Genomic DNA, 25,898 nt, shown 5'->3' with positions numbered 1-25,898 from the left:
ATATATCGGACGAATTGGATAATGTATGGAGGAGTTATGAGGACTTCCTGTTTCACCAATAGGTGGCGCTATAAGTATGATGCAATACTGACACATAGATGTGTTCAGGACAGAACAGTCATGAAGCGTGAGATATATCGGACGAATTGGATAATGTATGTAGGAGTTATGAGGACTTCCTGTTTCACCAATAGGTGGCGCTATAAGTATGACGCAATACTGACACATAGATTTGTTCAGGACAGAACCCTCATGAAGCGTGAGATATATCGGACAAATCCGATAATGTATGGAGGAGTTATGGGGACTTCCTGTTTCACCAATAGGTGGCGCTATAAGTATGACACAATACTGACACATAGATGTGTTCAGGACAGAACCGTCATGAAGCGTGAGATATATCGGACGAATTGGATAATGTATGTAGGAGTTATGAGGACTTCCTGTTTCACCAATAGGTGGCGCTATAAGTATAATGCAATACTGAAACATAGATGTGAACAGGACAGAACCGTCATGAAGCGTGAGATATATCGGACAAATTGGATAATGTATGGAGGAGTTATGAGGACTTCCTGTTTCACCAATAGGTGGCGCTATAAGTATGACACAATACTGACACATAGATGTGTTCAGGACAGAACCGTCATGAAGCGTGAGATATATCGGACGAATTGGATAATGTATGTAGGAGTTATGAGGACTTCCTGTTTCACCAATAGGTGGCGCTATAAGTATGACGCAATACTGACACATAGATGTGTTCAGGACAGAACCGTCATGAAGCGTGAGATATATCAGACGAATTGGATAATGTATGTAGGAGTTATGAGGACTTCCTGTTTCACCAATAGGTGGCGCTATAAGTATGATGCAATACTGACACATAGATGTGTTCAGGACAGAACCGTCATGAAGCGTGAGATATATCGGACGAATTGGATAAGGTATGTAGGAGTTATGAGGACTTCCTGTTTCACCAATAGGTGGCGCTATAAGTATGACACAATACTGACCCATAGATGTGTTCAGGACAGAACCGTCATGAAGCGTGAGATATATCGGACGAATTGGATAATGTATGTAGGAGTTATGAGGACTTCCTGTTTCACCAATAGGTGGCGCTATAAGTATGACGCAATACTGACACATAGATGTGTTCAGGACAGAACCTTCATGAAGTGTGAGATATATCGGACGAATTGGATAATGTATGGAGGAGTTATGAGGACTTCCTGTTTCACCAGTAGGTGGCGCTGTAAGTGTGACTCAATACCGACACATAGATGGGTTCAGAAGGCCACCTTCATGAAGCGTCAGCAATTTGGTGCAAATCGGATGATGTATGCAGGAGTTATGAGGACTTCTTGTTTCACCAATAGGTGGCGCTATACGTATGACGCAATACTGACACATAGATGTGTTCAGGACAGAACCGTCATGAAGCGTGAGCTATATCGGACAAATTGGATAATGTATGGAGGAGTTATGAGGACTTCCTGTTTCACCAATAGGTGGCGCTATAAGTATGACACAATACTGACCCATAGATGTGTTCAGGACAGAACCGTCATGAAGCGTGAGATATATCGGACGAATTGGATAATGTATGTAGGAGTTATGAGGACTTCCTGTTTCACCAATAGGTGGCGCTATAAGTATGACGCAATACTGACACATAGATGTGTTCAGGACAGAACCTTCATGAAGTGTGAGATATATCGGACGAATTGGATAATGTATGGAGGAGTTATGAGGACTTCCTGTTTCACCAGTAGGTGGCGCTGTAAGTGTGACTCAATACCGACACATAGATGGGTTCAGAAGGCCACCTTCATGAAGCGTCAGCAATTTGGTGCAAATCGGATGATGTATGCAGGAGTTATGAGGACTTCTTGTTTCACCAATAGGTGGCGCTATACGTATGACGCAATACTGACACATAGATGTGTTCAGGACAGAACCGTCATGAAGCGTGAGCTATATCGGACAAATTGGATAATGTATGGAGGAGTTATGAGGACTTCCTGTTTCACCAATAGGTGGCGCTATAAGTATGACGCAATACTGAAACATAGATGTGTTCAGGACAGAACCGTCATGAAGCGTGAGATATATCGGACAAATTGGATAATGTATGGAGGAGTTATGAGGACTTCCTGTTTCACCAATAGGTGGCGCTATAAGTATGACGCAATACTGACACATAGATGTGTTCAGGACAGAACCGTCATGAAGCGTGAGATATATCGGACAAATTGGATAATGTATGGAGGAGTTATGAGGACTTCCTGTTTCACCAATAGGTGGCGCTATAAGTATGACGCAATACTGACACATAGATGTGTTCAGGACAGAACCGTCATGAAGCGTGAGATATATCGGACAAATTGGATAATGTATGGAGGAGTTATGAGGACTTCGTGTTTTATGGCGAAATGTCAAACTTTGGCGGGGCGCCACGGCAAGGGTGTTTGGTGAAAACTCATTTTTTTTGATAACTTTTGATCACAAAGGTCTTAAGATGAAGCTGACCCGATATGAAGTTGATCGGATGAAATCTGTAGGAGGAGTTCGTCGAAGTACGAGGCATGGAAATGGTCAAAACAAGGACAAAATGGCACATTAAAAGCAAAATGGCGGACTTCCTGTTGCATGTTGGGTATAGCTCCAAGAGACATTAAAGTGTGGCTCGATGAAATACATATGCCCACCGAATTTCGTTCGCGTACATCAAACTGAAAGGTGGGGCTCGCCATTTTAGATTTTCCAGGGGGCGCTCTTGAGCCGTTTTGCCACGCCCATTTCCGTCACCCATGAATTATCAAATTTTTCACCGGGACTGACGTATCTGCAAAGTTTCATCCGTTTTCATCGATGTTCAGGCCGCCTAAAAGGCATTTGTTTGGAGTAAAGAAGGAGAAGGAGAAGAAGGAGAAGAATAATAATCCTTCGAGTTTCAATAGGGCCTCGCACCGCCAGTGCTCGGGCCCTAATAAGTAAATGTAACAGGCTCAGCTTAACAGGTTCAAGTTCCCGGCCACACCAACACAGCACGAAGGACACAGATTAAAGTTGCATGGTACATCTGGACCAGGGTGGGCAAATGATCTGGCCAGTGCACTTGGTCCTCGAGGCTCAGTGCTCCTAAAAGGGACAAAAGAGTCTTGTTAAGTCTTTCACAGGCCCCATTTCCTTGGGGCCTGTAGGGTGTACTGATTTTGGAACACCCATAGAGGCTGCACAACTGTCTCGAAGGCTGCCCCTTGGTCAGACAGGATGCGTTCCGGGCACCCCCATGGCTGGATGAGATGGCGCCAAAGAACACACGTCGTGGTCTTTCGTAGGGATGGCCCATCCATACTTGGAGAACAGATCAGTAATAACCAACAAATAGGGGTAAGCATCACCATGCCGACCCAGGGACAGATAATCCAATGAAACGGTCTCCAAGGGGTATAATGTAAAAATAGGCACCATGGGTGCCCTTACCTCTGGAACTCTTTTCTGTTGAACGCAGCCTGTACAGTTAGATGCCCACTCCTGTAGATAGGCGCCCATCCCTGGCCAGTAGAAGGTTCTCCTCAGTAAGCCTTCCATCTTAGCCACACCCATGTGGCCAGATGTGTTGTGGTACTTCTCCCACAGCTCACGGGTCCGATTTGTGGGTACCACAATTTGGGAGAGACTCAATCCAGTATGCCACTCTTGGGCTTTCCGCTTTAAAACACCCTCTTGGATGTGTAGCCGGCTCCATTCCAAGAGGTGTCTTACCACAGGCTGGCTTGCCTTCCGGTGCTCTTCTCCTGGAAGGCGAACTCCTGCTACCCACTGCTTCACTTGTTCCAGGATTTGATCCCTGTCCTGCCAGTCCTTCCAATGGTCTCCAGTTTCTGAGGCAGTCTCCGGCTCCACTGCTGCCGTCTCCACATGTGCCTGCTGGATGTGGCCAGCCTCCTGTGGCAATCTAGACAAGACATCAGCGTTTCAGTTGGCAATACCAGGACGATGCTTGAGTTCAAAGTCAAAATTTGCCAACTGGGCCGCCCACCGATGTTCTGTGGCCCCCAAGTGTGCTGTGTCCAGGTGGACAAGGGGGTTGTTGTCTGTAAAAGCCAGGAATTTGTTGCCCCACAGATAGTCCTTAAACTTTTCAGTAACAGCCCACTTGGGAGCTAAAAACTCCAGTTTAAAAGAACTGTAGTTCTGGTTATTCCTCTTATTGGGGCTTAAGCTTCTGCTGGCATAAGCAATTACTCTCTCTCGACCCTCCTGTACCTGTGCCAGCACAGCCCCCAAACCTCCTAGGCTAGCATCAGTGTACAGATGAAATGGTTTTGAAAAATCAGCATAGGCCAGAACTGGGGCACTCACCAAAGCAGTCTTCAGGGTGTCGAATGCCACCTGGCAGTCTGGAGTCCAATCAATGGCACTCTTTCCTTTCTGCATGCTGGCTGTGCCTACTAGGAGGGCATGAAGGGGTGCTGCTATTTTAGAAAAACCTTTTAGAAACCTCCGGTAGTACCCCACAAACCCGAGGAATGATCGTACCTGCTTGATGGTCGAAGGGGCAGGCCAGTCCCTCACAACAGCAGTCTTTTCAGGATCTGTGGATACACCATCCCTGGAGATGACGTGGCCGAGATAGGTGACTTTTCTTTGGAACAGGTGGCATTTATAAGGCTGCAACTTCAGGCCATGGGCTGCCAACTTTTCAAAGACCTGCTCAAGATGTGCAATGTGGGTTTCGAAATCAAGAGAATACACAATGACATCATCCAGGTAGATCAGAAGAGACTCGTTCACCTGTCCTCCCAGGCATCGCTTCATTAAGCGCTGGAAGGTTGCAGGCACATTGCACCTCCACCTCCACCTGCGAATAGCCACTGGCGAGGTTGAGGGTCGAGTACCAAGAGGCTTGTTTTAAACTGGTGAGTGATTCTTCTATGCTGGGCAAGGGGTATGCATCTTTGTGGGTGAGGGTATTAAGCTTCCTGTAATCCACGCAGAAGCGCCAGGAGCCATTCTTCTTCTTCACCAGGACGATAGGCGCTGCCCAAGGGATAGAACTCTCCTTAATGACATCGTTGTCCAGCATATTCTGGAGGAGTCCCCTTAGCTCAGGGTAGAGGCTAGGTGGAATTGGCCTGTAGCACTCCCTGCTGGGTGGTGCAGAGCCAGTAGGGATTGGGTGGCGAACAGCACTAGTCTGTCCAAAATCCTCCTCTCCTGCAGCGAAGACCCCTTTCCACCTCTGCAACAGGGAGTCCATCTTCAGCTGTTGTTCTGTTGACAATCCCTCACCTTTCAGAAGAGTGACTGGATGATCTTCCAGGGTGATGTGATTTGCCTGGACATCCACCTCTACCACGCCTCGGTCTGACGCCTTCAACACTAGGTCCTTTTCCCCACGGATTTGGCTTGGGTCAACCTGTAACATTTGCAAGAGGACGTCGTTGAGGTATTAAGATGGGGTAGGGATTCAGGTTACATACCCGTATGGGGAGGCGTCCTTTCACCACCTGGGTGACGGTCCGGGCCACTTGCCATTCATCATCCCTTTCTGGGTCCTCCAACAAGGCACAGAAATCAGATGGGGTTTTGGCTCCGTGTAGGTGGGCCCAGAGCACCATCTCGCTGTTTGGGGGTACATAGACTGGATCTTGGCGGGTCAGCCGGGACACTCTAACCTGCTCAACTGGCGGTTCAACCAGAGACACCCTCCTGCAGACAGCAAAAACATGTTCCCACTCTCCTTTGGCCTCTGAGGACATGGTGGCACCAAACACTGTCAGGCCAGGGTGGACCTCCTAGAACAGTTCTTTCCAGCAGTGTGAAATAACATTCATCCCTAGAATACCTCTTTCAGAATTCAGGCACTCATCTTTGACTATGATGACCCCTTTGCCTGGTATGGTTACTCCTCCCACTGAAAAATCTAAGATGGCATAGCCGGTGTAAGGGATCTGCAGTCCATTGGCAGCCTTCAAGGTAAGCCAGTGCAGGTCTTGTGGGCTCTGCTTCTGCAGCCCACTCAGCCATTTATGGAAGAAAGATTCACTAAAAAGTGTCACTTGTGAGCCTGTGTCAAGCAAGCAGGGCACCTTCACCCCTGCAACCAATATTTCAATCCCTGGAAATAACCCAACCATGGATGGTTTGGTTTCCTTGGTCTTGCTCCCCAACCACTCAGCTCTCAGTGGCTGGGGCTGTAAGTTTAACTGCCTCCTCTCATGTGGACAGCGCCTCTGAATGTGGCCTGCCTCCCTGCAGCCTCTACAAATGGGTTGGCCCTGTTGGTCCCACTCAAATCTTTGTCTGGGAGACGGGGCATAACGGCCATCCTGAACTCTCCCTCTAGGGGCCGGGGGTGGATCCCTGTGCACAACAGGAGCATTTTGTGGGGAAAGTTGGCATTGAATTTCTTCTCTAAGAGTCTCTTTAAGGACAGACAATTGGTCTTGCATTTCTTTTTTAAGTTCAGCTCTTACTGTCTCCCTCCACTCTTCCAAGTTAGTTGTCATGGCCGGTCAAGGCTGTGGTGCTGCGATGTGTGATGCACAGGCAAACTCCATCTTAAATTCTGCTCCCAATGCTCTGGCTTCACTCGACACCTCACTAAAGGACATTGCAGGGTTTCTACGCACCTGACGTTGCAGTTCCTGCTGTACCATGCCAGGCCTCAAACCTCGAACGAGCTGGTCCCGCGCGGTTGTTTCATCCTGGGTGGATCCATCTGGTTCATGCTCTCGCCATAAGGAGAAAATTTCCCTGAGCCTGAGGATATAGGCTGCAACGGTTCCCTCCTCCTGCTGGTGACATTTAAAAAACTGTGCATGGAGCTGGGCAACTGGAATTACGCATCCATACAGTCTCTTTAATTCCTCCAGAATGGCTGCACTAGTTGCACGTTTAGTCTGGTCCAGTAGCCGCACCTCCCTCCTTGCTTCCCCCTCAAGAGCTCCAAAAATAAAGTCAAATTTCTGTTCCTCATTTAAACCTTGTGCCCTCTACATAGCCTGAACCTGCCCATTCCATTCTGAACCTGCCCATTCCATTCTGAAAAACTCATTTTACTTTGGTCACCATTAGATTTTGGGATCCATGGGACCCCCACAAACCAAGGCAGCATCATTTCATTTATCACTGGCTGGCTAGCATTAGCATCTCCTAGCATGGCCCCATTTTCTTGTGATACACTGGGTTCACCGGATTCTGCAGCTACTGGCTGCGCTCTGTACTTTCATCTGCCATTCTGTACTGTGTGGTGTGGAAAAGGGAATCCTGCCGACAACGCCACTTATGTAACAGGCTCAGCTGTTATTAACTTAACAGGTTCAAGTTCCCGGCGACACCAACACAGCACGAAGGACACAGATTAAAGTTGCAATATCGGATTTTTTTTATTGCTACTATTCTTTAAAACCAAACCTTGCAAGGAGTGAATTATTTAAAATAATTACACAGTGATAAAATGATTGTCCACCCGTCCGGTGAGAGGACAAGCTAAAAAGTTAATTCTCTTTTAGGAATAACACAGGAGTCCATTTCAGAGCCGCGTTTTCCGGTGCGCCAGCAGGGGGGCGTGCTTCAACGAAACTCCTGAGTCAGTGCAGTCCAGTCCGGAACTCTGGTGCCAGGAACTCCGCTCCGCCGGTCGAACGCTGTCAGGGAGGAATGTGAAATGCAGTCAGTGCTCCGTCTAGCTGGCAATTTCAACCCGATCCACCAACGTACAGTGTGATCACTTTCCTTTCCACCAGGAAATGCAGGCCATCAGAAACACGCTGTCGTCCGTCTCGACCCGGTCCTCTGGATCCGCCGACCCAGGCTGGAGAGAGGGGAGCCACCGCGTGAGGAGCAGAGAGGGTCGAGGTCACAGCGCGGCTGCAGCAACTACGGCCTCTACTGCTTTTAGACTGGCAGCGTCCTCTAAGGTGTGCGTGAGTTGGCGATTGCGCGCTGATTAGTAACGCCCCAGTGTGTCAATTAACCTGTGCCCTTGCATTGACAGGTAAGCAGTTCAAGTCCAATGAGAAGCAAACAGTTTGTGTTCATCACTCTATACACAGCAAACATTTACAAAGTCAAACACAGTATAACCACGCCAAACAAATCAATATCACTGCAAATGTACACATTTCAATTTCACAAGACAAGTTTGCTGTCCATCACTGCTATACTATAAAATCAAGCTATACCAAGTGACACTCCTCCCCCCGTTTTACACTGTCATCCCAGCAGATCCTTAATGTCCATTACATAAACATCTTAAGGGGTGTGTCCAAACTGTCTTCTTATGCAGTAATAATAATAATAATATTAATAATAATAATAGGCCTAATACATTTTTTTTATAGTGCACTTTACATTCCGAGAAATCTCAAAGTGATATAAAACAAAGGTTAAAAACAACAATGTTCATTCATCCAGGCTTCACATCCATTACACATCTAATACATCCACAACCAAGTCACATCCAACACATTAGTACAATAATATACAGTATACAGATACAGTATACAGTAATCTCACAGCAGTAAATCTTCTGTGAATCTGTGGCCTGTTTTCACCCCACCAGACCCCTTCATATATCCTCCTCTCACCCTGGTCAGATCTGCTCTACCACCCCAGTACAGGACGGGTCTAATGCTGTCATTGACCAGTTGAATGTACTGGAGCCAGCCTGACCAGCCCAGGTATTTATAGACAGAGAACTTCACATAGTTACATCATTAGGGAACCAACAAGCAGGTCCCCCATTACTGCAACAGAGAGACCAGGACATCCAGTTACTTTAGGCCAAACATATAGAATTGGATTAGTTGCGTATTGCACTCAAGTTTTTATGGAATTCACATTCCCTAGTCCTCACGTTTCATTGTATGTCTTTGGTGACAGTAGACATTTTTGTTGTTGAAAAGCTATAGATACACATATCTCACAATGGCCATTCAATAATATGTTTATTTAAAAAAAGGAAAGGAAAGCGAGAGAGAGACAGACAAAGGTCCAGCAGTGTTTGTGATAGTGTATACTGTGTTTGTGATAGTGTATACTGTGTTTGTGATAGTGTATACTGTGTTTGTGATAGTGTATACTGTGTTTGTGATAGTGTATACTGGAGTAGTGGAGTCTACTCCGGCCCTGGCTGTGCGAGATAAAGAGAGGAGTTGTTTTCTCAGCTCTCCCGTGAGGGCTGGGCCTTGCTGGGCTGGGGGACGGACTGCCTCCTTTCTGACAGAGAGAAAAGAGGATTGAGAGAAAAAAGAGGAGTGTCAGAGAGGGTCTGGGGTGGCCTCTTCCAGCCCATATATAGTACAGGAACCTCCTCTCTCTTGAGGTCCTCCACGTATACGCATGCATGCACACACACACACACACACACACACACACACACACACACACACACACACACAGATAGACACACAGAGTCTGCAATGGTCTACCAGACAAAGTCAGGATGTGACATCATTTACAGGAAGAGAAGCCAAACAAGTTTTTTCCCCTCTACTTTTGTGTCTATACAGTGTTGCTGAGTGAAGTTGGAGCCTCGGCGTCTGTCAGTGGCCGGGAGGGAGGGAGCACACAGACGAACAACAAGGGGACAGATCCGCTTGGCTTGTATCGGAGTCCACAGGGAGTTTAAAGTCAAGGGGTACTGACCGAGGAATTCTCCCTGGCCTTCCCACGACTTTCCACAGCATTCCCAACCGTCCACTCTGAGATTCCAGTCAGGTAACTATGGGATCAACATTTTAATTTCTCTTCAGTTTTGCACATTGCTGGTGCTGTTATTGCATTTGTTTCTTTGTATAAGTCAGTTATTTTGCTCTCCCACATGTTTGTTTAGGATCTTGAAAGAGATATTGTTGTTCCTCCCAGTGAGAAAATTCCATAGAAACCCATGAACATAATGCATGCCATGGAAACGTGTGAAAGTATGCATTCTAGTGGGTCGGCAATCCCTGTGCGTGATCAGACATGTCTTAGCCTTAGACAAAAGGGCACGTGAGAAGCAGTGTAGTCATCCAAGTGAAAGCAAATGTCCCACATACTATCTGTATGCTTTCACAAACTGGAATGAAGTGGTCAACACCCGGCACATTTTACTGCTTATTTTCTTGACATTGAATAGACATATTGCGGGTGTGATATTATTAATTGACAGTACACACACACGCACACACACACACGCACAACGCACACACACACACACACACACACACACACACACACACACACACACACAAACAGTTGAGAAAGCATAGATAGAGCAGCCTTACAGTGAGTACTACGTTTCTAGGCCATATGAGTAGGCATATGACATGGGAACAGACCATTTGGGAGAGTTGAGAGTTTAACCACGCAGGATTCAGCAAATCAAACCCAGGAAGAGTTGAGAGCAGCTGTTTGAAATGGGACACAAATGCGGATATAGTCCCACATCACCACCACAGAGAATGACTTGGAAGTGATGGCAGCCGCAGGATCCAGTCCAGAAATTGCAAGGCTCCATAGTTGCTATTTGTATGGTACTGTAGGCCTATGGTGTGTTGCTGAGAATGGGGCATTGTAACCATATGCTTCAGAGCCTCTCTATTCATCAATCTCCTGCACATGTTTTTGCTACTGACTTGTTGCTCATCTAAAAACCCTCCTTAACGGCTTCATTTTCCAATGTTAGCCATCTTGGCCAACAAAACGTGTATTCTTTAATCCTTCGTTCTTAATGTCGACTTGGTGCAACATTTATGCTGAAGATTGCGGTTCCTGCTATCTGCATGAGAATGAGGGCATCTGGAAGGAGGATGAGCTACGTGTAGTGGAACAGTATTTATAGGAAGGTGGGGCTTTCAAGTGCACTGCTCAATGTGGCCTGAAGGCATTGTTGAAAAGGGTATCAGTGAATGACCATGCAAAGGGCATATCCTACAGTGAGATGAGATGTCTCCCTCATCTCCTTCAGAGAGCCAGGGTTACATAAGTTATTGATCTGTTATCCTCCCGAAAGAGCATCAAACCCATTCACAGGGTTTTGATTCTTAATCAGTCCAGGACACAGCAAATGATCATTATCCACCAGATGGCTAATAGCTAATGGCTGTATGTGTGATAATACAGCATCTTATCTTCTGTTCTCTCTGCCATACTCCCGCAGGGCGTAATATGTACTGTAATTCTGCAGCTTTGAACAATAACACCTATCCACTATTCTGTTATACCATGGTCAAGATTGTATCAGCACAATGCCAGAGGGTGCTTAATGACTTAAGACTCTGTCTTTGAACTCTAGGTGGCGCTGCCCTGAGCTCCTGTTCAGAAAGTGCATGGATGCTTCGATGAAGAATCCAATAGTGCTGGGACTGTGGGAGAATAGCTCACAATTGAGATGAGAAAGACAAACTCTCGAATGCTTTCAGATCGACTTAGTGAAGCACAGCATGCCTCTAATTCTTTCAATGACCTCTGACTGTCTCTATACTGATCTGATTTCACTATTAAATCACACTGGGTCTATTCTCAGAACCAGCTGGCTTTTGGTCTTGTGACATTCAAAGAGTTTTACATCTGGACACAGAACTAGATTCCCAGAATAAACACGCATTTACACTTTTCAGTTTCTCTGATTGGGGGTTATTTTTCCCACCCATTGCAGTTTCACAACAGACTGCATTTATCAAGTAATTTAAGATATTCCCTTTGTAAACAAACTGTCTATGTTGGTCATACTTTGCAGTTATGGTTTTGAGTTTTTGTTGTTCATGTTGACTGAATCTTATCTGTGGTCATAGAGTCACGGTGAGGCAACGGCATTTGTCATCGACTGAACTCTTATCGTTCTGTTTCAGAAATGTTCCTCGCTGGGTGTCCATCGCCACTGAAGAACTCACGGACATTTGAATAGGAGCAACTCTTTAGAAGCGGAAGATACAACTACGCAAGGGATTTTATTAAATTAGGATTTAATCTCAGGAAACACTCACAAATAACATACACACGCTTACCGTACTGTACATCCCACATATCGCGCACCTTTAAGTTCACCATTAAGACAATGGCCCTGTGTCTTGGACAAGTGTTCAGTAAAGATAAAACATTCAGGCCTCGGAAGCGGTTCGAACCCGGCACCCAGCGCTTCGAGCTGTACAAGAAGGCCCAGGCTTCTCTCAAATCAGGCCTGGACCTGAGGAAGGTGGTTCAGCTGCCAGAGGGCGAGAACATCAACGACTGGATCGCTGTGCATGTGGTGGACTTCTTCAATCGAATCAACCTGATTTATGGTACAGTCAGTGAGTTCTGCACAGAGCGCACTTGTCCCATCATGTCTGGGGGTCTTCGCTATGAGTACCGGTGGCAGGACGGCGAAGACTATAAGAAGCCGACCAAGCTGCCAGCTTTAAAGTACATGAACCTGCTGATGGATTGGATTGAGACGCTCATCAACAATGAGGACATCTTCCCCACCAGAGTAGGTGTGTGACTGAAGACTCCATACTGAACCGTTGGGTGGGATGGATGGCTAACTGTTACTGTTCAAGTATCCACTCATCATAGAAAGTGTCCATATGGACATTTCTGTAACTTATGCACTGGCTGTGGGGGTAAATTCAGAATGCTTCAGGGTACGATTTGAGGTTTTGGGTACGCCACGCGTTGCTGATGGAATCTCAGCAAGCATGCATGGTTAGAACCAAGTGTGGCCATGCTTCTATGAGAGGAGGTACTGTCAGGCCCAAGTTGCATTGCACACAGTGCCGCTGCTTCTATATGTGAAACGTGTGTCCATCCGTAGCATGCGATTAACCCAATCAACCAGCAGAGGGCAGTAGAGATTGCTCATAAACACCGCTTACTTCACCACATAGGTGTTATTTTTTTTATTAAAGTCAAACAGAATGGACGTTTGAGATCATCTGACTTCCCTAGTTTGACGTATTTCTGACGCAAACAAGCTATGAGGGTGGGACATATGTTTAGAGGAATTTGATTGGAACATTGACAAGTGGACGGGTTTTAAGAACTTTAGACAGATTCGATAGAAGGATAGCGTTGATTGACGGGTGGATATTGTGAGATTATTGGCCTAAAATCTAAGGTACCTGTTGTTGTCATTGCACGTGACCTACCGTTTTCCAGGAAGTAAGAAATTATATACTTTGATATAAGATTACAACAAAAGTAGAATTTTGTAATTTTTTTGGCATACATCGTTGAATAGGTGAACACCATGACCAATTATGTGAACCAAAATGGGACAGAATGCTTTTTTCATTTCAGTGCGACTTTAAGCTCTGGTGTCCGACTTTAGCTTGTACTGAGCTTTTAATTTTTACCTATTTTCCATCAATTCACTATGCACAAGATGAAGATTTTTGGGGATGGGAATTAGTTTGATATCACTGATTCTGTAACCCAAAAAAGTGTGATCATGATGTTGTTGCTAATTTTCATGTAATTTTAATCATTGCTTGAACCTATTTGGAGTTACAGAAACAAGTTCCTACCCATCTAATAAATCTATTTTTATATCCTATGCATTGATTGATGGAAGGTGGTAAATGTATTTTGAGCACTCTTTAAGAGACCACTGTACACTAGTAATGTTATGGAGATATTCTCTGTTGCATTCGGCTCTGTAGAAACATTACTTTCTCTGCATGGACCTCTTCAGTTTGTGAAATGAATGCTCAAATAAACATTCAAATATTTTACTGCACTTGTGAAGTGGAAGCAAGTGTATGCAGCTTGTTGGCATTGGGAATGCAGAGCAGCCTTGAATTGTCCTACTCTGGCAAACAATTTTTAGTGGATCAGCAGGCGTTTAAACAGAGGTTAATGACCCAATGAGGGTGGCATTTAGATGAGATTAAACAAGGGACCTTGTATCTATTGTCCCTCGCCAAAGGATTGGCATTGCCATCTGTTGGAGGAGATGGGGTGATGTCTATGCATAATCAAAAGCATGTACATGTAAATGCAACAGAGACAATAAAGGTATACAGCATTAAGACACACAGTCCTAAGATTAACTTAATAGAAAACGAATGTGACCATTCCATCCATGAGCGGAAAAGCAATTAGGGAGCGTAATGCATCATAATCAGTGTGGCCTGTAATTACATTCTGACAGTAAAATTATTTTTTATTATTAATGAATACAACAAGAACCCATCATAATTATGTCTTCTCCTTTGAGTTCTTCCTTGGGTTAATCTTCACTGATGGTTCCTTCCTCATCTGTTCTAGGTGTTCCTTTCCCTAAGAACTTCCAGCAGGTGTGTAAGAAGATCCTGAGCCGTCTGTTCCGGGTCTTTGTGCACGTATACATCCACCACTTCGACAGCATCTGCAGCATGGGGGCCGAGGCCCACATCAACACCTGCTACAAACACTACTATTACTTCATCTCTGAGTTCAGCCTCATCGAGCACTCTGAGCTACAGCCTCTGGTGAGAGGGGAGGTGTGTGTGTGTTTGTGTGTATGTGTGTATGTGTTTGTATGTGTGTGTTGTCTGTGTATGTGGGTGTGTGTGTGTGTGGGGGGGGGGGGGAGGTTCGAGGGAAGAGGAAGAGGACGAGACAGGAGATTTAGGGATGAAGTGTAGTGTGAGTCAGGGGGAGGAAGACATTATTGATGAATATGTACAGTAGGAAGAAAATGCTTAAGTACAGTTACTATGGATAAGTATAGCTTATGTGCAGTGTTTAGCTGTGCAAGTGTTGCTAGTGGTTGTACTAAATTATCCTCTTGTAATTACACAAGAAACGTTTTTTTGCAGCCAGTCATTTTAGGATTTTTTTAACGTGTGTCAATACATCGGAAACCAAACAAAATTAACTTTAGACTATAGTCTGATGTAACATGATTAGGCTATATGAGGAATTAATGATGTTCTACTCATTTCCCAAGTTTGCGTCATAAAATAAACTTGTGTGTTTTTGATTTGTCTTATATAGAACCAATGTAAGAGAAATGGTAGCCTAATCAGTCATAAGTCAGAATCTAATGTCAGTTTTCAAGTTGCCTTCACCAACACAGTGGCTGTCATTACATATGAGCAGATTGAGAATAGAGCTTTGAGCAGCAATAATAATAATTTAAAACAAAAACTCTGTTATCATCCGGCAGGTGTTGGATTTCTCTGGGTGGAGTGACATTTTAATATATATGTCAACAGTCTGTGGAGTGACTTCTAACAGCATGTTAGTCTGTTAATGTCTAGTAAGTATATAGTTGTTTTTTTATGTCATGGTAATATCTGAAATTCTTGTATCTTCTGTCCCATCAGAGAGCAATGACAGAGAAGATCTGTAACTAAACCTTTTGGAGCTTGGAACTTACATAATTTCAACATCCCCTGAGCTTTTCAAGACAACAACCGCTGCAATGCCAGCACTCAAACCACAGGACAGTTGACTGGTTGAGTGTGGGTTTTGATATGGGGATGCTAATCTGTACATTACTAAATGTGTTTACCAAATGTACATTTCTCAGACAGCAGTGTTGGACTGTGTTCTGCTTCATAGTTTTGGTGCTGTGTTTTTTTGTAATATATGTTTTTGTGTTTTTAATTATTGAGGCATGAAGTGTTTTGAGCCACAGATAAAAGGTTACAAGACCTTCACATCAGTGACTCACATTTAATCCCTGACTTATTGTCCTCGAGTTCGTGCAGTAGGGTGTGGCCAAGTTTGGCTTTGCAATGTGTGCCAACAACCTGTGAAGTATGTGGTCCATTTTCAGTTATCAATATTATAAATAAACATGTTTATTTGACTCTCTTGTGACTGTGGGACCAACCTGTTGCGAATATTCAGTGCTCAAATTCCAGTGTTTCTACATTATTTTGTTGTATGTGTTAATTTTGTTAATTTGAGCATGTGAGGATATTGAGCAGAATCATAACAAATGTCCGAATAAGCCCTTCTCTTCTCTGCGTATTCCGATTTGACTCATTGAGATGGTGACCTAATAATAATAATTTCTCTATGAATGAAAATACAAAAAAGCTCTCATCATCATTCATAAGAAATCTGAGAAATCCCCCTGACGCGAGGTAGGGAAGGGCTGACCAGCGGACCAGATGACGTTTCTTTTTTTAGTCCAATGGTCGTTAGATGATGTATAAAGGGGCGGGGACTGGGCCTTTCCCACCAAAAGCGTCACTAAACTGGCTAGCTTCGTGCATCATCATAACATCAGATGGCAGATGCTTTGACTGAGGATTTCGGCCGGTTTGGACACAGATTCCAGGTTAGAAAATGGCTTATCGTAGCGCTTTGTCCTTAATATTAGCTGGCACGCTAGTCTTTTTTGTCTTTTAGGTTATCTAGCCTACATAACTTCAGTGCTAACATTCGTGGGCTCCCCATGGAGATAGCTAGCTAACTTAGCTAGCTAGTTAGCTTACTGGATACCTAATAGGCTATCTACTGCTTTATGAAAATCAGTTGATCTCAGTTCGATCCCAGTGTTATTAGACTATATTGTGTATTATGAGCTTGTTCTAGTAACAGCACTGCTGTCTGTCATGGTGATGTGCTAGCTAGCACATATAACAAGCAAATCTGGCTTGTTATAACAGTTGGCTGGGTTTACTGTCACTGTGAGCTGCTATTTATCCGTGCTAAATTGATAACTATTAGATATGTGGCCAAGAGACGCTGTTATTGTGCATGGCATTGAAGTGAATAACCTAGCTAACGTGACTAGCTTAATGTAATTTTTACCATTGTCATTCCGTTTTTAGTTGGTAGACATGGTGAGGCACAGCACGATGGCGGAGCTGCAGGCCTTCCAGCACTCTCTGCAGGTAACACGTAGAGTTGGATAACTAACATTAGCGAACAAATCAGTGGTTTTGAGTGAGTGCCACGCCTGTCTTTAAAGTGCAACACTGACTGAAAACCAAACATTTTTAAGCTGAAATAATTAAGTCTTAACATTTAAGTCTTCTGTTATCTCAGATAAGCTAACACAGGAAGCCTTCACTAGTGTCAGGAAACATTTTTTATCTTGATTGAAAGGGGCAGGCTTGCATCACTTCCATGATTACTCAAGTTGTTGTGAAAGTGCTTATGGGAATATCCAAGGTCAGATAAATTCAGTGCAGTTTCCCGTTTACACGATAGCTTATCAGGCTACTGTTTTGGCAAGTGAGAAAATGGCCCTCTTTTTAAACCAACTGCTTGCTGCATATATTCTGTAACCTTAAAGCCTTTTAAATCCCAGCTCTGGAATGTGACACTTGTTTCTTCTCGTTCTTTCCTTCTCTTTCCACCATCTGATCTCTCCCTCTCGCACTTTCTCTCCCCCCTCCCTCTCTTCCCCACTCAGAGTAGTTCCCTGGCAGCTGGCCCAGTGGGGGAGAGCTGTGGGGGGATCCAGCAGGACGGGGCGACCGCAGAGGACAGACAACAGCGCCTCACGCAAGGCCCAGCGGGTATTACAACTCACACCAGGCCTGGCCTGCAGACACGCACCACTCTAAAACCAACTCTAGAACTAACGTATGGCTTCCCGTCACATCAAATGTGCATTTGACAAAACAATGGGGGTGTATTGGCCACACAGTGCATCTGTCTCATCTGTCTGCTGGTTTATGTGCTTAAACAAGAGATGGACGCCAGCCAGCCTCTGAGCATCCCAGACGCAGCCAAGAGAAGGAAGAAGAAACGGAGGACAAGAGCAACAGACAGCTTCACAGGACTCTTTACTGGTAATGATAGCAGACAAGCAACAGACAGCTTCACAGGACTCTTTACTGGTAATGATAACAGACAAGCAACAGACGGCTTCACAGGACTCTTTAATGGTAATGATAACAGACAAGCAACAGACAGCTTCACAGGACTCTATTGGTAATGATAACAGACGAGCAACAGACAGCTTCACAGAACTCTTTACTGATGACACGCATGAAACAGGCCAGCTAGAATTTAGGCGTGAATATTTATTTCTATCTAATATGTTTATAAATGTACCCATCCACATGCAGTGGATATCAGACCTTTCTCTTTCAATATTTTTCTTAAGGAAAATCATCATACAACACAAGCAATGAGATAAAATAATGAATAAATAAATGATGAAACCAAAAACAATGATGGACTTTTCTGATCCATTCGGTTGTGTGGATCCAGACCTGTACCGATTGACAGATGAGCTGCTGGGACAGGGTGCGTATGCCAAGGTCCAGGGATGCGTGAGCCTTCAAAGCGGAGAGGAATTTGCTGTGAAGGTGAGTGGGAAGCAAGAATATACAGAGTTACCCACGTCCACCATTAGGGACCATTAGGGTCCACCGATACCGATAACATTATGGCCGATAACCGAGATTTACCAATGTCGATATGATCTGTATAAAAACGAAATGAACGAAAAGTTTCTATGATAATCAAATGTTATACATACTGAAAAACGCATGTTAACACTGTCTCTATCTCCAAAACATTTGGAAAAGCCGAAAAATCTGATTTACCACATTGTTTCCTCTCAAAAACAACACACACAACAGCAACTAGACAGCAATAATTATCGGCTCTTCACATCTGCCCTGTTTTGCATATCGGCCCGATACCGATATATTTAAAAATGACTAACATGGGCTGATACCGATATGATTGCCGCTATATCGTGCATCCCTATCCACCATGCCAGCTGGAAACTCCCAGTTAGGTGAGTGTCACTGATGAATCATCTGTCTGTTTGATCTGGGCTCAGATCATAGAGAAGAGCGCGGGTCACAGTCGCAGCCGGGTGTTCAGAGAGGTGGAGACTCTTTACCAGTGCCAGGGAAACAGGCGAGTACTCTGTCCTGCAGTCCTCGCAGTCCCAAGGACTTGTGTGAAGAACACAGCTATCTAAACTCCTTCAAAAACGTGTTTCTGCAGGAACATTTTGGAGTTGATACAGTTCTTTGAGGATGACTCCTGCTTCTACTTGGTGTTTGAGAAGTTGAGAGGCGGTAAGGAACCCACTTCCTCAGGCGTTTTCTCTCGTCATTTCATCTGGGCGGGTTGTTGTATTGGACTGAAGGCTGTTTGCCGTTTTCAGGCTCCATTCTGACTCACATCCAGAACCGTAAGCACTTTGACGAGCTGGAGGCCAGTAGAGTCGTCCGGGACATCGGCAAGGCTCTGGACTTCCTCCATACTAAAGGTAGGTCTCCAGTGCCACCCAGGAGGCCGTCCCTCCTAGTGTAGCCAAGTTGAGCTGGTTAAACACTCCTCAGTTGAAGTACCGTCCATGCATGCCATCCAACCAATCAGAATGGGGCAAGTGAGGGTGTGTGGTTAAGACTGACCAGCAACACAGTGACACCTGTTACACCCACGCCTGCCCAGAGTGACAGACCGTGAATATCAGTGTCATTATGCTTTCTTACAGGCATCGCCCACAGAGACCTAAAACCAGAGAATATCCTGTGTGAATCCACAGACCAGGTAAATACTGCAAACAAACAGTTTTATATTCAGCAACAAATCTTCAAGAGCTCTGTGTGTGCAGTAGAATGCTACAGTACATTCTCAGAATAGTATACATCCATCCATTATACAGTCCAATCCAGGACTGTCCGACATATCGGACATCCAACGGAATGCATGGCCATCCGTTTGGATGACGAAACGGTGACTCCTGGAGGTGTGCCCGGATATATAGCCCGGGTGACCCCCTCACCCAGGCTCGGGGTGGTAAAAGGACAGCCCCAAGCCTGGGGAGGAGAGGAGAACACAACAGCTAACCCACATCCGTTGAACTCTTGACCTTTTATCTCCTCACACAGGTGTCTCCAGTTAAGATCTGTGACTTTGACTTGGGAAGTGGAGTGAAGCTCAGCAGCGCCTGTACCCCCATAACCACTCCAGAGCTCACCACTCCCGTACGTACTGTACCTCTGTCTGCACTCACCACACAGACAGACACTTCCACTAGACACAAACACGAGACAGGAGTTGTGATGCAGAGAGACGGAGGGAGAGAGGGGGAGAGGGGGAGAGAGAGCTCTGCATGTTCCATATCATAACAGCAGTGGTCAGTGTCCTCTCTGGTGTATCTCATACGGTCCCGTTCCGCTCCGTCGTCTCGCAGTGCGGCTCGGCCGAGTACATGGCCCCCGAGGTGGTGGAGGTGTTCACGGACGAGGCCTCGTTCTACGACAAGCGCTGCGACCTGTGGAGCCTGGGGGTCATCCTCTACATCCTGCTGAGCGGCAGCCCCCCGTTCACGGGCCACTGTGGGAGCGACTGTGGCTGGGACCGGGGAGAGACCTGCCGCACCTGCCAGGTACCCAGCGAACCCTAACCCTAACCTGCCCCCCCCTCTGACCTCCGCACCTGCCAGGTACCCAGCGAACCCTAACCCGCCCCCCCTCTGACCTCTGCACCTGCCAGGTGCCCAGCGAACCCCCACCCCCCCCCCCCCCCCTGGCCTCCTCACCTGCAAAGACATATGACCGAACGGGCCTACTGGGCCCAGACCCAGGGGCCCAAGAGCTCAGGGGGCCCTTTCTTGTTGCATAGTCAAAGGGCTTAGTCAGTCATTCATTCATTCATTCATTGTGATATTTCTCAAATTATCCTCAAATTGTATGCCGTCTCATAGGGCAAATTCAAAAAGACGATAAATGAAATTAGTGCGGGGGGGGGCGCTTTACGTGTCTGTGCCCAGGGGCCCATCATTTCATAATCCGTCTATGCACACCTGTCCTGTGAAATGATGGCTTAGCCAATCAGATCCTAGAAACGTCATATCCGGGCCTAACTTTGAATATAAGACTGTGCAGAAGAGAATTCTTCAGTTTGTTGGGTGAACCCCTATTTTTGTGTTTCATTCAAGAACCCAGTAGCAACTCTATGTATTTTTGGAATAAAGAACAAGTCTATGAACCTTTGGATCGAACCTCGGCAAAACATTTTACTCTTGATTCATTTTCTAGATATCCAAATTAAATCTAGCGTTCACAGTCCCTGTTCTCACTTGGCTCTCCCACCTACAGTGTGCTATTGAGCTCGCCATGCCATGCGTATTCCAGTCAGGTCTGAATGCTGTCTCTGTTGTCTGTCTCTGTGCCCTTCAGTTCAACTCAGGATTCACCGTCCAAATGTAAATTTGTTAAACACTACAGCGGGTACATCCGACCTCGCAATCTGACTGGTTAAGAGCTTGGTACAATATTCACGATGTTCCTCTTTACAATTACAGTCAATTACGCACACGGGAAATGATTCCCTCCGTTTGTGGTGAAATAAAATGTCAGTCTAAATTGACCTGTTGAAATTGATCTAAAAGACACTGACAATATCGAAACTAATCTGAAAGTATTTCCCGATGGTGCAACCGTTGTTTAAAAGTAATAATCCACATTTTCCCCAGACACTGTTGGCCTGACAGCATTCATGTTCGGCGCAGGTATCCGCAGGGGTCCCTGGCAGACTGTGAGGGGGCAGGATTTTGTATAATTAATTAATTAATGTTTTGAGAGAGCAGTATACCACCATTATACAGTAGAATCGCGTGCAACATCAGGGGCCTTCATGCATTCACCATTTACAGTGTAGTGTACTTGAAGGCTATAATACGTTGTGCCACTAGCAATCACAGGCACTTTCCACTAGATTGTATATAGAGGACAGCTATGCAGCAGATGTCCTCTGTGTCTACAAACGTGTGCGTGTCCATAGAACATTTTCAACACTGCATTTCTGTGAACACTGGCTGACTAAATAGCAAGTTAGTGATTGTGTGCTCCAACAGGTATCAGGGCTGAGTTTCCCAGAGGCATCGTAGCGCTACGTTCATCGTAAGCTACGGTGTTCATCGTAGCGCTACAATGCCTCTGGGAAACTCAGCCCAGAACTAGTTGTGTCTGTACTGCGCACATTCACCCCTGGTGTCTTCCTGTCTGCAGAGCCACCTGTTTGACAGCATCCAGAAGGGGAAGTACGAGTTCCCCGAGCGGGACTGGGCACACATCTCGCAGGGGGCCAAAGACCTCATCTCCAAGCTGCTGGTCCGGGACGCCACACTGCGCCTCAGTGCAGCACAAGTCCTCAAGCACCCTTGGGTACAGGGGGTGAGTGTCACCATAAAGGCTTGGCTCTATGGGAATGTCTGTCAGGACTCAAAAACCCACTTAAAGCGGCAGTCATTGATTTTATTCACATTGTCAAAACTAATAAAATCACCTCAGTGTTTGCCCTAGGATTTTTTCAGGGGCTGTGGTAGACCCCCTGAAACTACTAGCGTCACCAGACCCATTGTGAGGGCTCAGTCTTAAGTGGGACATATGACCTGTATGATGGGGCATAATTATTATTAACTATTTTTGATAATACGATATGCTGTTGTATTTGTGCAGCACTGACGCATCCTAATTATACTAGGCTCTCTTGTTCTCCCTCTGACTGATAGTATGTTGTGCAACATATTATGCTGATGCCCGGAGAAAATGTTCATAAGCGTTGAAAAGGAGTTTTCACACAGGGTAGATGTTCTCAAAGTTAGGTCAAGGGTAGTTCCATAAGTTGTGAAGACAGTCGGCATTCCCTGGAGTGCACTGCTCAGTCAGCATGGCCTGGAGTGCACTGCTCAGCTCGACTCCCAACTGAAATCACACGTGTGGTAACCGCTCCATTGGTGTAACTTCCTCTTTCAGTACATTAAGAAACAACACCATTGTTTATTAATGTTTTCATTTATAAGGAATCAAAAGTTAGTATTTTTAATTTTACAGAAAAATACTATGATTAATAAATACATCAAAAGTAATGTTATTAATTAATTAAACTCTGGGCCCCAGTGGAGGGGCACTAGCACTTTTGGGGTGGGCCAGGCCCGCTAAGGCCCGCCCATAGTGACGGCCATGCTGTCAAGGATACATGCTATCAACAGTGTTGTCCTAGACCTGGGCAGAAAGGCGTTTACCGGTGCATTTCTCTATGCTGAGCTGTAAAACAAGTGCACATAACTTTGGCAAATAAATATTAACAATTTACAACACAAAAACATATTAGTAGAAAAAAAATACATTTCCTGCAGAAAATTCATGTGAATTCTGAACAGCTGAAAAGAAATCGCAAAAGCATTGCTGAAAATGCACGTTAGTCTAAATGGGACAAATGTGAACTAACGAATGCAACGCCATAGTCCACAACGCATAGCCTCGCTAATGTTAGCCTACATAGTTACTAACATCAGAAGACATGGACTACACTGTGGTTACATTACATATGTAGCCAGCTACAGCAACTATTGTCCTGTAATCATCTCTCACTCCCAGTATGTTAAACTCCATTGACTTCTGCTAAAAATGTTACCGATATAGAGTCAAAGTCCACTATTTTGGGGTCTTTCAGGAGGGGCAGGGTGTCCCGTTGGGATGGCGGGACGCCCCTCCAAGGCAATGGTAGAGGAAACGCTGCACCTGATATCATATCACATTGTTTCACTGAGCCGGTGCGTCCTACTGCTCACCCTACTGCCTGTTTGTTGTTATTTCAGCACTTGTGCCTGTGTTGTCAATAGGCCCTTTTCACAACAGCCATTTTGACATGTCAAAGCAGGGTAAACACAGGTGATTCCCGCCCTGTTCCCTTTAGGATTTAGGTGGACCAGGGCGCTGATATTGTGCATGCTGGCTCATTGGAACGGCTGTGACACTAAATGTAACAGGACCAAACCAATTTGCCATTGCTCCGCCCCCCGTGCCTTATATGGCTCTGGCCATTCCTTTTAGCCATTCATTTGTAAACAAATTTGTGTGAGTCCCTTGCTTACTGTCCCTTACCTTCTGCTATCATTTTTCTCCAGAATGCTCCAGAGAGAGGCCTCCCAACCCCTCATGTTCTACAAAGGTGAGCCAGACTGCTTGAGTAGGACATGATGTCTGCAGTATGGTACATAAACATTTACAAAGTCTTTGAGGGGATTGGTTCTGAACAGCTTCTTGGTATTGTGTCTTAAATGCACACAAACATCTGTCTGATTCTCTCTCTCTCTCTCTTTCTCTTTCTATCTCTCTCTCCCTCTCCCGCTCCCACCGTCTCTCTGTACCCAGGAACAGCAGCACCAAAGACCTGACCCAGTTTGCCGCGGACGCCATCGCCTTCAACCGCCAGCTGTCCCAGCACGACGAGGAGCAGGAGGACGTCGGCACCATCCTCTGCTCCATGAAGCTGTCCCCTCCCTCCAACTCCAGACTGGCACGCAGGCGGGCACAGTCCAGCGCCATGCGCACCAGGGACTTCCTGCCTGCTGCTGAGACCCTCGCCACCTGATCGTCCCTTGATCAACACGGGCCTCTGCTGCTTCTAAGGGCAAGGAGTCCAGAGTACCCAGACCTTCCCCCTCCATTCAACTTCCTTCATCTCTATGGGATGGGTTCTAGAAGACTCCTTTTAATCACTCCGCTTAGGACTGATTAACTGCTGCTAGGCACAGTGTCGCTTGCGCACGCACGCACGCACACACACACACACACACGGTGCTAGTCTCTCTCTTTACTTGATGTTTACCAAGAGCCGTCACAGAACGGGCACACATTATCTGACATGGCTGATAGTGGTCATTGTCAGTAGCACTCACAGGTTGTAGTCATGTTGTTAAAGCTCCTGTCAGGCTCCTGTCCAGGCCTGTTATCTTATCACATAGAAACAGAGACACAGGAGCACAAAGGGACCATGTTATCCTCTGATACGTCCCAGCTAGCTTTGTTCAATTTGCTGGCCCTTTTTTAATTGAATACTTAGGTTTTCCTGGATTGATTAATTGAACTATACCAATCCCTATTCCGTGATATAATTAGTCAACCTCTTTCTTTGGTACATGCTAGCTAGCTATACTTAATTGCTAGAAAGCTCTGTTCTCTTAGTGTAAAAATCTTTCTGATTTATTTATTTTTTTTAGTTTTAATGTGGCGGTCAGACTGAAATGGTTTTTGAACTGAGATGATGTGGTATTGAATGGTGTGCTTCTCAGACATTTTGGTATGTCAAAGTGAGGCGTTATCTTTCAGTGGTGTTGATACAGGTAGTCTAAACCACAGCACAGAGTTGAGTGCTTAGCTACAAATGGGTGAACATGTAGACCTGTGTTTTGGGTATGAGTATTAAGACATTTTCCTAAGTGTGAGGAGAAGCTTAGTATTTGAATTAATTATTGTCTAAGCATTGTCTTAAGCATTATCTTGTCCATATCATAAACACCAGCTACCTGGAGCACTTAAGTACTTAGCCTGTTGTATTCGTGCCTATTGTAAGATTTTTCATAAGCAGGTATTGTGAAGAGAGGTTGATTCCAGGGGTGTACAGGTATCTTGAGAGAATTAGAGATATCAAAGTGTTACGAACATTACCTCAGAATTGAATTGCACCATCTTGGCCAACTGGTCCAAATGATATCAGGAGCACTGTTGTTGAAAGGGCCTTCATTTGGAGCACTGTTGTTGAAAGGGCCTTCATTTGGATCTTTTAGGTTATTGTTCTTTCAGTAAAACAACAACCTGTAGCATCCTTAATGATAAATCTGTGTTAATATTTTGCATTTTATTTCTATTAACGGCTTATTGTTGGAATCCGTTTGTATGCCTTTATAATGTGAAAGATGGGTTTAGACTGTGCAGAGTTATGTGTTGTTTTTATGTGTACATAGTTTTTAGGTGGGTGAAAAGAGCCATCTGTGCTCTGTGGGAGATGTTTGTTTTTATAAATTTATATGTTTTTTATTGATAATTTTATTTGATGTTTGCAAATGTGGTTGGTTCTGTGACTGTGCCATGTGTGACTAATATTGAAAATATTATATAATTAATAATATTTTAATAATAGGGTCAGTCATGGTAAACGCTGTCGTTACTGATGTTTAAGCATTCTCCGTGGGGTTTGCTTTAATGCTT

General features: G+C 45.1%; 2 protein-coding genes across 2 annotated transcripts; both read left to right on the top strand.

Moving 5' to 3' along the window:
• Positions 1-9,545: 9,545 nt before the first annotated feature.
• Positions 9,546-15,672, top strand: mob3c (MOB kinase activator 3C). The gene is made up of 4 exons (XM_084436480.1): positions 9,546-9,738; positions 11,853-12,476; positions 14,251-14,453; positions 15,294-15,672. Exons 2-4 carry the CDS (start codon positions 12,059-12,061, stop codon positions 15,321-15,323), a joined length of 651 nt encoding a protein of 216 aa, XP_084292606.1. The 5' UTR covers positions 9,546-9,738; positions 11,853-12,058; the 3' UTR covers positions 15,324-15,672.
• A 1,091-nt stretch (positions 15,673-16,763) lies between these two features.
• Positions 16,764-24,282, top strand: mknk1 (MAPK interacting serine/threonine kinase 1; the record flags this gene model as incomplete). The annotated part of the gene is made up of 13 exons (XM_084436103.1): positions 16,764-16,817; positions 17,342-17,447; positions 17,622-17,819; positions 18,148-18,245; positions 18,728-18,807; positions 18,898-18,971; positions 19,061-19,165; positions 19,394-19,449; positions 19,791-19,886; positions 20,096-20,290; positions 21,915-22,079; positions 23,816-23,859; positions 24,063-24,282. The coding sequence occupies 13 exons, from the start codon at positions 16,764-16,766 to the stop codon at positions 24,280-24,282; spliced, it is 1,491 nt and encodes a 496-aa protein (XP_084292229.1).
• Positions 24,283-25,898: the final 1,616 nt, after the last annotated feature.

Source organism: Borostomias antarcticus (assembly GCF_949987555.1).
Source record: "Borostomias antarcticus genome assembly, chromosome: 3".
Lineage (NCBI taxonomy): Eukaryota > Metazoa > Chordata > Actinopteri > Stomiiformes > Stomiidae > Borostomias > Borostomias antarcticus.
This window is presented reverse-complemented; position numbering and strand designations above follow the sequence as displayed.